Source organism: Benincasa hispida, chromosome 10, assembly GCF_027475165.1.
Source record: "Benincasa hispida cultivar pf3 chromosome 10, pf3_genome.v1.1, whole genome shotgun sequence".
NCBI lineage: Eukaryota > Viridiplantae > Streptophyta > Magnoliopsida > Cucurbitales > Cucurbitaceae > Benincasa > Benincasa hispida.
In genome coordinates this window covers 865,297-878,426 of record NC_143487.1, presented here as the reverse complement: position 1 = coordinate 878,426, position 13,130 = coordinate 865,297, and the positions used below count along the sequence as shown (strand labels likewise).

Below are 13,130 nucleotides of genomic sequence, written 5' to 3'. Positions count from 1 at the left end.
TCGAAGAATCTAATACTTAAAATGATAATTGATGTCTTAACCACTGAATTATGTTTGGATCTGATATCACTAGATCACTTTTAGTCGAATTACAAATTTGGTCCCTATGATTCAGAGGTTTCATGAAACTCTTGGAGGACGTTTATGCCCCCAACTTGCCTAGAATGGAATGGGCTATTATAGCTCACTCAATGTTTGGGCCGATCATTGTAATAGTTGAAGTTCCCAATTATTATAACTCACATTTAACTGCAGTAAAATTATTTGAAAACCTATTGTCTTAAGTGCATTTACTATTTTGTAAACATCATCTCTCATTATTTGTAACCCAGATTAAAAGAATATACATCAAATATAGAGGATTATAACCCATTGACTATAACAACCAACCCGACACTCCAAACAATCTCTCATAAATAATTCTTATGATAGTGGTTATTTGTGAGGATTTTATCAAATCATAGAGTCTATTTATGAGATTTTATCAAAGTACAAGAAATAAGTTTTAACTTTTTTATATAACCATAGAAAGTAATGACGTATTCAAGAGTGATTATGAAATGGTTAAAATCACTCTTAAGCATACGTTTAATTATTCAAAACTAATTTTAATGATATGAAAATCACATTTAGAAGTGTAAAATTAAATATTAAATTATTTTTCAATAATTAAAGACGTGATTTGGAGTGATTTTAAACATGACGAAAGTAATTTTGACAATCGTGAAACCACTCCTAAACATGTACTAAATTCCAACTTTTCCATACCAAGTTTGTAATTTAACTATTACTTTTTCAATTAAGTATTAAAAAAATTCTAAAAAGGAATTTATAATTTTAACATATAGCTTGGGAATGGTAAGTAAAATTTGTTTTTATTCTCCCGGTAGGTACTGAATTTGATATTACATTTATGTATTTAACTTATGCATTAACTAATTGGATTGAATTATATACAAGTTAGAAAAAACCAAAAGACTTTCATTTTTTTCATTATGGTTAGTTATATAGCTATTTGTATTATTATGCAATAACGTTGCTGATAATTCACACCCCCAAAACATAACTCTACCTAAGGTTAAACTTTGCCTAATCCTAAGTGTTTATATATATATATAAGTATAGGCTTTTAAAATTGATGAACTTTTTAAATGATATATGATGATAATAAAAATAACTAAAAGTACTGCACCATCGTACAATAATCACAATGTGCGTGAATTATTTTTTAATCTAGATTAGTTTTTTTTAGTACAATTGGGATGGAGAGATTGGAACTATAGTTCTTCTAATCACTAACATATCTGTATGTCGATTGAGCTATGCTCACTTTAACATCTATGTTTTATTTTGATCTAATAAAAAATAACTAAAATATAATCACTATAAATTAGCTATACCAAATATAATTGAAAAACTAACCAAAGTGATGTGTTACTATTTGACCCTTTTGACCAAGTTTTTCTTGGTTGTTGCTTAATAGTAAGTAAAAGTTATAAACATGCACATAAACATTTAATTTAATCCCAAAGTATATGAAGGGGAAAAAAAAGTGGGTGTCTACTTTTCTATCTTATTTTTGAAGCATGGAAAGAGACTTTGCTTACCTCTAAAAAAAGGGACCAAATTTTGTAACAAAGTCATACCCAATTTTATAATGATTTTATCCATAGACACTTAACCAATCCAATAATGTAATTTTTCTCACTATGTGTGTGTGTATTTATAAAAAGAGAGATGATTCATACTTTACTCAAAAGCATTATCTTATCTTATAAGATAGCCAAAGAAGGAGAGTATTGTGCAAGCCACTTTCTTTCCTTCTAACTAGATCTCAACTACTTAATTTGAAAACTTTGATTTATCACTAAACCTAAATTAAGCCCTCTTGATATTCATCTTAATTAATATTAATAATGAGCAAAAAAATTGTACAACTTTTATTAAATTAATTAATCCTTTAATTTATTTAAAGATTTTAATTGATTTATCCATGCTTATATGTCTCCAATGAATTAGTCAAATCAAACTTATATAAAGCTCCCAACAATTCATTGTATTATCACATTTATCTTAATTGTATGTAGCTAACTTTCAGTTAGTGTTTTAATGAAATTTAAAACTCTTAACTTAAATAATATTAGTCTTAGGACTATATAGGAGCTACATGGAAATGTTTTCTAGCTAGAAAATCATTTTTTGTTCTATTTTTAAAACAACAACTTTCAAAAGTAAAGTTTGTTTACTCTTGTTTTGATCTTATAGTTTTTTTTTTTTTTTTTTTTAATTGTGGATAACATGTTTTTAAAAAATAATTAAATTCATTTTTACTTTTAAAAAATAATTAAATTCATTTTTTACTTTTAGAGAACAACTTATCAATTAGCTCATATTTTCTCTTCACTCATCACATGGAAAATTGGAGTACTTTTTAGTGCTAGACCTAGAAGGGTTGGCCAAGGTGGCCCCAAGAGATTTAAAAAGTGATGATATTTTTTTTCAGTTTAACAATTACAATGTGAAAGATTGAACTATTAACCTTTGATATGATATTCTTTTAGTTTAACAATCTTTAGGATAAAAAACTGAACTATCAACTTTTGACAATATGGTAAACTAGTGGCTTACATACACTGAACATGTAGGATTAATTTTCAAGATTTATTGAGCGTATAGTATAGGTAGTAATTGAAATTACGATTCATGACCTCTCTTTTTAGAGATTGGAGTTTCGATCTCCCATATTTGTTATTGTAGTAGGAAAAAAATGGATGGATTAAGATAAAAATAAGTTTCTTTTTATAATGAGAAAGTAGAATTAGACTCTTTATGCCATTAAATCCTCTTACTCTCTATTCTTAGTGGTGTGAGTGTGATTGGAAGGTCATATTGATGAGTTTGAGAAGTAGATTGGGGCAGTTATAACAAATCCCAAGCATTGCATGCAAAATTATGCTATATAGAGAAAATTTGACTAATGAATCTTTTATATTTAATTAAAATATCATTTTGAAATTTGTTCAATTTTAATAAATATTTAAATTTAGTAATTCGAAGTTAATTTTTATAGGTAATAATAATATTTTTTTAAAAAAAAAAAAGTTAACAATAAACTAATAGTATGAACTAAATTTAAGATTTAATCAAAGTTCATATACTAAAATTGAACATTAAAAAATGATTAGATATGAATAAATAATTATAGATACCGAAAAGATATTTTAATATTTTATATTATTTAGTTCGATTATTTGAAATTACTTAAGAATGGGTTTTTTTTTTAAATAAGAAAAAATGAATGGTATGAAAAAAAAAAAAAAAAAAAAGAGTTATGATAACATTTATCGTGGAAGAAAATGACTGGAAGCCAACCGGAAGCCTAAAGTTAGGCTTTGGTTGTCTTTCAGTTCGTGAATCAAACTCCATGTCCCCTCGTGAAGTGTAACTCCAACCACATATTATGATGAAGCAACCATTTCACTAAAACACTCCATTTGCTCTTCTTTGCTAACTCATACCCATTTTCTTTACTCTTCTTTCTTACTTTCTTTCTTTCTTTCTTTGGGTTTAGTTCTCTCCAAACACTTTTTCATTTTATAATTTCACGAAATGTTGCTGATGTCTTGATTAGTTAAACTGTACTTATGTTGACAATTCAATTTTGGAGACTAGTGCCTGTTTGGTCCACCAACTTCTTAAGTTGGTTTAAACAATTCAACTTCAATAGTAAACGTTATTAAATTTACACATTTATTGCATAATTCTATTTCTCATTTTTTATATTCTTTTCACATTTACCAAGCAACTTCAATTTTCCCTCTATTCTCTACTTTTCACATTTATCAAGTACCTTTATCTTACTTTTTTAATCTATTTTTCACAAACATCGAGAAACTCGATCTATGGGCCAACCAGAGTTAACCTGTTTGGATTGACTTAATAACGACTTAAAAACACTATTTTAAGCACTTGAAAAGTCATTTCAAACCGGCTTTAAATGAAGAGATAGTAGAAGAATAGAGTAGAAACAAAAAGGAAAAGGAAGGGAGGACTTAATCATATTAAAAGGTTTTTGGTGCTTCAAAAGCGTTGAATGTATATGAACAAATGAAGGGGACATGAGTGGTTGCCTAATTAGGATCAGGTTGCTTGAATTATTGTTATTATTATTATGATTTTGTTTTCTTCTAATGTAAATGGAAATTTAGGTTGCTTGGTAGTGCAGGTTATGGTTTTGTTTGGCTTTTCCAACAAGAATGAGATTGCCATCAAAAGCACCTTCCACGTGTCTCATCCACAACAAAGGATTGCTACCTTCACATGTAATGAACTTAGAGCCAAGTACTTGGAATCCACATGAAATTGAAATACAAGTGGATCCATAAACTAAACTTAATAATTTCCAAACTTATTTTGCTTTTAGACTCTGTGTGTGTGCGCGTCCATGTCCAAAAGTTTAGTTTTTTAGTTACTTCTTTAATTATAGTTCTGAAAGATTCTAAACATGGAGGAAAGAAGAAGCAGTGTAGAGTGATATCCAGCCAAGGTGAAAGAAATGTCAATATCATATCCCTAAGTAAACAAATCTTTAGGTCAAACCCATTAAGCTCAAGCAGCAAGTCAATTTTATTCAGCTAATGGAAAGCACAGTAACAGATATCATCAATGAGGATGTAATAGAACCGTCTTCTCAAGACTATAATTTATATGCTGGGTAAAAGAAAAGAAACTCAAGCCTCTGGAGAAGCGGGTAGCAACAAGCAGCCAATAGTGCCACCGTATAGCTCGTACCAACCTAATAGGCTACATAGTTTGTTTGTTGCCATTACACGGGAGTCAGTCCGACGACACCTGCAAAGACATAAAACAAAATTGAGAATCTGTCTGTCTTATCAGCAATTAGCAACATTCTGGTTGATAAACCATTGAGCAGAGTATAAATTTTACAAATTATTTAGGCATCTTAGAAGCTAATAGGGAATTTCTGGATTTTACTCTTGCCTGTACTACCATGGCACTCGAGCAAAGCAATGGATTCGCTGCCGATTTAAGAGTTAATAACAGTTATACATTATCTATGCCGATTCATTCTGCAGAACTCTTAACTTGATTAGTTACTAAGCTTTATTCAAAAGTACGTCTTCTACAAAAAGGTGGGAAAATGCCATGCCAGCCTATCAGAGCAGAACAATAGCCAGCGCAGAGACTTTTAGACCACATATCTACCTACACGAAGGGCCTGATAATTGAAACATACTTTATTCACTTACCTGCCTTGCATCTTAAAATACACACACATGGCATGAGGTACAGATCACAGCAAAATGAATATGAGAAAGCCCTGGACTAAGAATTTTAAATCAAGCTATGAATCTCCTTGCATCTTTGAGCAGAGGGCAATCAGTATGCAAAGGTAACTTTGTTTAGCAAATCACACATGTGGCATGAGGTATACATAACAACAAAATGGATATGAGAAAGCCCTGGACTAAGAATTTTAAATAAAGTCATGAATCTTCATGCATCTTTGATGCAGAGGTCAATCAGTATTCAAGGGTAAATTAGTTATACAAATCACACACATGGCATGAGGTATACGCAATAGCAAAATGGATATGAGAAAGCCCTGGACTGAAAATTTTAAATAAAGCTATGAATCTCCTTGCATCTTCGAGCAGAGGTCAATCACTATTCAAAGGGTAACTTAGTTTAGCAACTCATACATGGCATGAGGTACGCTTAACAGCAAAATGGATATGAGAAATTGAAATCCCTAGAGTAAGAATTTTAAATAAATCTATAAATCTCCATGCATCTTGATCAGAAGCCAATCAGTTGTCAAAGGAAAATTAGTTTAACAAATCACACGCAGGGCATGACTCATGAGGCATAACAGAAAAATGGATATGAGAAAACCTTGGACTAAGAATTTTAAATAAAGCTATGAATCTCCATGCATCTTTGAGCAGATGTCAATCAGTATTAGGTAAATTAGTTTAGCAAATTACAAAATCTGTCATTGAGTCTTCTGGATACCATATGCCTTAAAGAAAACCACTAAGCTCCGGTAACAACTTAGTTCTTTTTGAACAAGTAATAACTGAGTAATTTGTCGTTTATACAATATAGACTACTGAAATTGGGAAGAAGATAGAGGAAATGGAACGTTGTCTGAAATCTGAAATTCTTGTACTTTAGGATGATATAAGATATGAATGAAATCCGTGGGAAAGTATTCAATGAAATTGATTCACCCTTGTTTATCACTTATTTAAATCGAATGAATTAAGCCGTCTTTTAAATATAGATGTCAAAGTGTGGGGAAAAATGATACTATGGACTCTCAAGAGGGAAGAAAAAAGATCTTTAACTTCACATACCACATGCCAATCTTCCACCAGCGTTGCCAGTGGTTAAACTGAGCTCGTGACCTCCTACATCATCATAACCCAAAAAATGAGAGGAAAAATTAAAATACGATAGTGAAATAAAGAAAATCCTAGTTAAGTGATGCAAACATCCTATCAGCAGCTAATAGTGTAGCTCTACCTACAAAGGTAACTAAAATCTCTTTCCGCGATTGAATTAATAATACTATATTTTAATCTATTAGGCCCAAATGAAGATAAGATAAAAGGAAAATAAATTAATTTAATTTTGATGTATCACTTGAGTAGGCTGATTGAATGACAAGGAAAGAAAAGGAGGTGCACAACATGTAACTAAATTGAAACAATGAATGGAACGTACCTTTTCCAAGATCATCCTCAAGCTCATGTACCACAAAAGCTCTTCCAACTACAGAATTGGGGCCGCTGAGAGGAATCTACAGATTAAGGAATTAATAACCGAGTATGTTAGAGGGGCAGATCTAAAATAAAGGCTTGAACATTATTTTGTCCTTAAACTTGTTAATACTAATGTCGCTGCGATCATGAATTGATAGATATGCGTGTACAATATACATAAAAAGTTCTACCAGCAGCACTTCAGCAGCACTGCCACCAGCAACATTAATAGTTATTATGATGTCAATTCGTGGTGAAAGACATAAATAGTCTGAGTATGTGAGTTGTGATGATGACATATATGGATAAAATAATAGAAACAATACTCAGAAGTCGCACCTGGTTGTCTACAATGGTTGCCTCTGCTACTCCTGTATATCAAGAAACATTGCAATAGTGCATTAGGGAGCTACAGATCTATGAAACATAAAACGAAACATCTTTCAAAGAGGAAAGAAGAAAAGCATATACCAACGGCATTGGCAATTATGTTTCCCAGGTCACCCGCATGACGGATTTCGTCCTCAGGAGCACCATGCGTTAATTTGTTGGGATTGAAATGTGCTCCTACAGTTGAAAATAATAAATAAACAGCAAACGAGAAACAAAGATGCAGTTGTACAAAAATACAACCGCACCGGCAAGTATCTAGCTTAAAAATGAACATGGGAACATGCTCTACCTGTAGAAATGCATCCATTTGTTGTATCTCCATACTCATGCTACATAAGGAAATACGGAAGGATGTTGATTAAAACAACATTTCAGAAATTCAACTAGTTGATTGCAACAAAAACCATAGATTATGCCAGCCTTTATGAAATTACTTACAAGATGGAATCCGTGAAGCCCTTCGGTGAGCCCAGTAACACGCACATTGACTGTTGTGGGACCTAGAAACAATACAACATTTTTCAGCATCACAACATCACTACTAATACTATCATTATCATTATCATTACCATTACCATCTTCATTGTTGTTATCATTATTACTATTACCAATAACTTGCAATTTTCGGATGGGGAAGTTTATATTAAAATGTTGATATAATTAAATGTACCATAAAGTTTAAGTTTTTGGACTAATCGGTGATTTAACATGGTACCAGAACAAGATGTCTTATATTCAAACCCATGTAATGCGACTAATATTATTTCCTCCTCCAATTAATGTGATTTATATTTGTTGGACCTTTTACAAATTTTTAAGGGGAGTGCTAAAATGTTGATATAATTAAATTTATGATAACCCATCAGCTTAAACTTTTAGGGTAATTGGTGATTAAATTTATGATAATCTATCAGCTTAAGCTTTTCGGTGAATTGGTGATTTAACAATCTCCTCAAAAGCCTTTTGGTTATAGAATAAACATAGAAGACAACAGAACCCTACGAGAAAGAAAACGTCATAAAATCAATAGAATCATGCTCCTGAAGTTAAGAGTCAACTTATGTGCGTGCCATTACGTTAGAACAAAAAAAAATCTCAAGAAGAAAGCAATGCAGGCAAAAAATTACGAACCCATTTCGCACATATCACATTTCAATCAAAGCCAACACAAATATCAGAAACCAGACGCTGAATAAAACCTCAAAACCCCGACTTCTACTCCAATTTCCCAGGCCATTTAATCCAATCAACTAGGGTAAACCTATAAAGTATGATAGGATGAGATAAAAGATTAATAGGTAGGGAGTGTACAGACCATCGTCCTCTTGGGTGAGCGTGACGACGCCTTCAACGTTGGAAGTTCCCTTGAGAACGGCGACAGCTTTCTTGGTAGCAGCGACAACGGCGAGGGGTTTGGGGGCGACGGAGGCAGCGAGGGAGAGGGAGTGGCGAGGGAGCTTGAGAGAGGCGCCATGGAAGGAGGAGGAGGGGGAAGGGGGAGAGGAAGAATTGGAGAATGGGGGCAATGGGATGTAGTGGGAAGGGGAAACAGAGAGAAGGGATTGTGCGGCCATAGCTGCAAGAATTGCTTGCATTAGCTATGGGGAACTGTCGATGATAATGGGATAATGGGAGATTGGAGGCTTCCAGTAGATGTGTGCCACTCTAATACCAACTAACTGCATATGTGATAGGTCTCATTCCCCCCGGCCCCTCATGGCTTGAAAGGTTTTATCTCAAAGCCTCCTCAAAAAGGTTAATTTCATTATATTTAATAGTCCAAATCGATGGTCCCTTGAGTGATGTAAAAATTAGGTAAAAAAAGAGTGAAATGATCTGAATTTTTGAAAAAAAAAAAAAATGTTAGAGGATCCTTTGTTGATTTCAAATTCGAGTGAAATTATCAAAACATACTTACATACACGCGAAAAGGCATTCTCGCTCTTGTTCGTCTCGCTTTCTCTTATTTTTTCACTCACAAATCATTATGTCTCTTGCTTTCGCTTGTCTCGCTCTCTCTTCTTTTTTTCACTTGCAAATTACTATGTCTCTCGCTTTCGTTCTTCTCGTTCTCTCTTCGTTTCTTCATTCACAAAATCACTCATCTCTCTCTCGTCTCTTGCTCACCGAAGTTGGTCGCATCGGAGTTGCTCACATGGACTCATCGTACTAGAGAAGAAGAAGAAGTTGTACAGATGAGAAAAAGAAAACAACGTGCAAAGAAATATTTCTCGCACTGGAGAGGAAGAGGAAAAAGGAAAAAACATCAACAAATGAGCATTTGACGTTTTTTCAAAAACTGGGTCATTTGTCATTTTGGACGAGTCATTTGAACAATTATCTCAAATTTCAATAAATACATAATATTAGGTTAGCTATTAGGATGTCTACTCGAATTTAATATTTCATATTATGCTAAAAAGTAATCATTTTGTTTAATAAAGTTCTTATATCAAAATACAAGTTCATTTTGTAAAAAAAAAAAATTAGCTTTGTGTCTATTTTATTTCAAGCTTGCCTAATAAGTTTTTAAATTTAAAATTTTGTCTCTTTTTTTCTTACCGGATCATTCTTCTCTTCCCTTTCTCTTTTTTCCTTTTCCTTGTTAAATAAAATAAAATCCCATATCTAAATCGAAATAATGAAGGTTTGCTTCGTATTAGATGCCCAGATCTTTAGAAGAAAACAATGAAGGAAAAAAAATTAGGAAGGGGCAACCATGGATGAAGAAAGGAGAGGAGAAGATTAATAGAATATAGGATGGAGCTCTAGGAGGAGAAAATTAAAAGGATATTGTCCTTTTATAAACTATTTAGGAAAATATTGTTGTTTTCAAACTATTTGTAAATTTATTTTTTTAAGAAAAATAAGTCGATTTAGGTCGAATTTTCAACCCTCGACCTTCTTTTCACTTGTACGTCGAACTTTGAACCCTCGACCTTGCCCTTCCTAACATTATTATTGAGTCTGTTTAATTATAATTCCCGAAACCTTCCTCTATCAAAAGATCGTATTTCTAAATTTTCATAAGGTCCCCCTGGAATTCCTTCCAAAGCTTGTTAAATAATTTTTACGGATTCTGTCATCTCAGCAAGTCTGACTAAATAACGAGCTAATGAATCTCCTTCTTTTTGCCACTGAACTTCCCAATCAAATTTGAGAGCGAGATTATGAGAGAGAGTGAGATTTTGAGAGAGCGAGAGCGAGATTTTGAGCATGAGCGTGAGCGAGAGCGAAATAGCGAGATTTTGATAGAGAGCGAGAATACTGTATAAATTTCTCTTTTTTTTCTTTTTAATTATTACACATTCCACCTTATTCTTTCTAATTTTGTTTTTAATTTTCTATTTTATAAAAACAATTTCTAAATATATTTTATTATTTTATTTAAACTCTAAAAAGAATAAATTAAAAATAATAATAACTCATAAAAATTAAAAAAAAAAAATTAAATATCTCATTTATATAAAAATAATTACAAAAATCAATGTGTCCCACAAGGCGGACGTCGTCGATTTCGAGCTGGTTGTCGTCGTCGACTTCAAACTTGAGGTTGCTTGGGTTCTTCTTGATGTTGCTCTGGTACCTCTGCAGGCGCTTTATAATATAAATATTCATTATGCTCTCCACGACCCCGACCATGTCCATGCACGTATGAAGACGAATGACTAGCCTCTGAGTCATAATGTCCTGAACCAAATGCTGGCATCATCATCATCGGACTAACATAATTAGTTTGACTCTGCGTCTGCGTCACAGGGGTAACTCTTCCACATTATGTGCAACCTCATCAAACTCATCCTCTTCCCGAATAGGTCCTCTACGTCTAGGAGCTGGTGGAGGAACAATAGGTATATCGTACATATAATGAATTTCCTTCATATAGCTTTGGTTGTCACTACATATAGCAATAACCTGGTTCGGATCATTCGCAACCTCACGGAGTCTACTGTTGTTCGATCTATGTGAATTATAAAACAATTAGACAATATTTAAAATAAATTTAAATTAAAAATAGATAATATTCATTCATTTACCATATGACCCACAGCTGCTCCCGGACTAGTGACATAGCGCCTTGTGATATTATTATACCAATGAATATATTCTATAGTGACATTTGTGTCAAACTGTTCAAGATAAACCCCCACTGCAATAAACCTTGCACGATAGTACCATCGCACTACCAAATGTGTAACTTTTTCGGACCAATCTTTAGTCCTTAGGTTAATATCATGCCGTACGGGTTCAGTATTACAAGGCGATGGGACATCCTGCTGAAAACCGAATTGTCTCATCACCCTATCAGGAAGATGCTACTCACCAATATGAAAACATATGAGAGGACTCATCGTCCACCATATGTTTTGACCATTCGTACAAAAATTAGGCAAAGTATGCACAATAATTTTGTACGGCTCCCAAATAACCTGAAACACAAAAAATTATATTAGAGAATATTAAAGATAAATACAATAAAAATATGAATAAAATAATCAATTAAGTTTAGTGTAATGTATCTGTTCAGGTTGAAGCAGATCAAACATGTATATATACTTGTTGACTACATATGTGGTTGTCCTATCCACACAAATTTTGTCTCTCCACCTAAATTTTTAAATTGATAATTTAGAATTTAAATTAACTAGATCAGTGATATAAAAATTAAATTGAATTAAAACAACATACCGATAACCGTAGGCTCGTCCAACTAACTGAGCGTCATTAACATGATATAGCTGTGGATCCATTGTTGGAAATCGCTCCCAAGCCCATAGTTGCAAAAGTATGAGAGACCCAGCTATCTCTCGAACCTCAGATCTTGTTGCTTTGTATAGTTGTCTATACAACCATGCCAAGTATGCTCCACCCCACGAATACCACCCCGTATCATGGAAGGCAGGAACATCAAGTGAACAAAATGACTTGATTTATCTGAAAACAGACTTCTACACATCATTTGTAGTATATATGCTCGCGCATATCTTATGACAGTTTCCTCGTTTGCATCATCTGTGAGCTCACGAAATTATGTTCCTAACCATATTAAACTTAACCTCGATCCTTTAATCTTGTCGGCAGGTGGGGTCGCACCGAGGTACAGTTGAAAAACTTCTAACCAGTCATCGTACATCACTCCGGTATGCTGAATGTTACTCTACGAAGATTTTATTGAGGACTACTACAAATTGTCAACGTATGCTGAATGTTACTCTCCTCAATTTCAACCTGTACCGCATGAAGATTACTGGATCACGTACCCTAATATGCCTGTCTTACTTCCTGATCCATCGTTGTTGAGAAGACCTGGTAGACCGAAAAGTTTACGTTATCACAACGAGATGGATTGGACAGAACCAGCCACTCGACAACGATGTGGATTTTGTAACACATAATCGAAGGAAGTGTCCTTCGTTACTAAGACGGGCTCCAGATAGCTAGGGATTGAATAATAAATAATATTTTTTATTATATATTCATTTTATTGTATATTCAATTTTTTTATTACAATTTATTGTATATTCAATTTTTTTTATAATAATCTACTGTATATTCATTTTTTTTTTGTAATCAATAAAGTTTTACATTATAATAATCTAATATGTTCAATTTATAGTATAATAATCTAATATATTCAATTTATTGTCTAATGATTATTCAATTATAGTATAATAATCTAATATATTTAATTTGTTGTCTAATGATTATTCAATTATAGTATAATAATCTAATATATTCAATTATAGTCTAATGATTATTCAATTATAGTATGACTATTAGCTATTTTTTCTCTTTTTTTATATATATTTCTATGGAAAGTTTAAATAAAGTGAAGATTCTCGCTCTCTCCTAAGATCTTGCTCTCTCACTCTCGCTCTCTCACTCTCTGTTATTGTTGTTATTTTTCCATTAATGATTACTAGCTTTCATTTATTCTGGAACAATCAC

General features: G+C 32.7%; 1 protein-coding gene across 1 annotated transcript; it reads right to left on the bottom strand.

Annotated features, from left to right (window-relative positions):
* Positions 1-4,602: 4,602 nt before the first annotated feature.
* On the bottom strand, positions 4,603-8,928 carry CSD2 (copper/zinc superoxide dismutase 2). The gene is made up of 8 exons (XM_039046213.2): positions 8,497-8,928; positions 7,620-7,681; positions 7,471-7,510; positions 7,260-7,355; positions 7,128-7,159; positions 6,751-6,826; positions 6,381-6,434; positions 4,603-4,851 (listed from the first exon to the last, which is right to left on the bottom strand). Exons 1-8 carry the CDS (start codon positions 8,774-8,776, stop codon positions 4,826-4,828), a joined length of 666 nt encoding a protein of 221 aa, XP_038902141.1. The 5' UTR covers positions 8,777-8,928; the 3' UTR covers positions 4,603-4,825.
* Positions 8,929-13,130: the final 4,202 nt, after the last annotated feature.

Excerpts from the sequence above, each read along its gene's own strand:
- CSD2 (XM_039046213.2), bottom strand. The coding sequence starts at position 8,776 with ATGCAAGCAATTCTTGCAGCTATGGCCGCACAATCCCTTCTCTCTGTT. Across the intron at positions 7,511-7,619 it reads GGCTTCACGGATTCCATCTT|CATGAGTATGGAGATACAAC; the intron begins GTAAGTAATTTC and ends TTCCTTATGTAG. Across the intron at positions 6,827-7,127 it reads CAACCATTGTAGACAACCAG|ATTCCTCTCAGCGGCCCCAA; the intron begins GTGCGACTTCTG and ends CTTAATCTGTAG.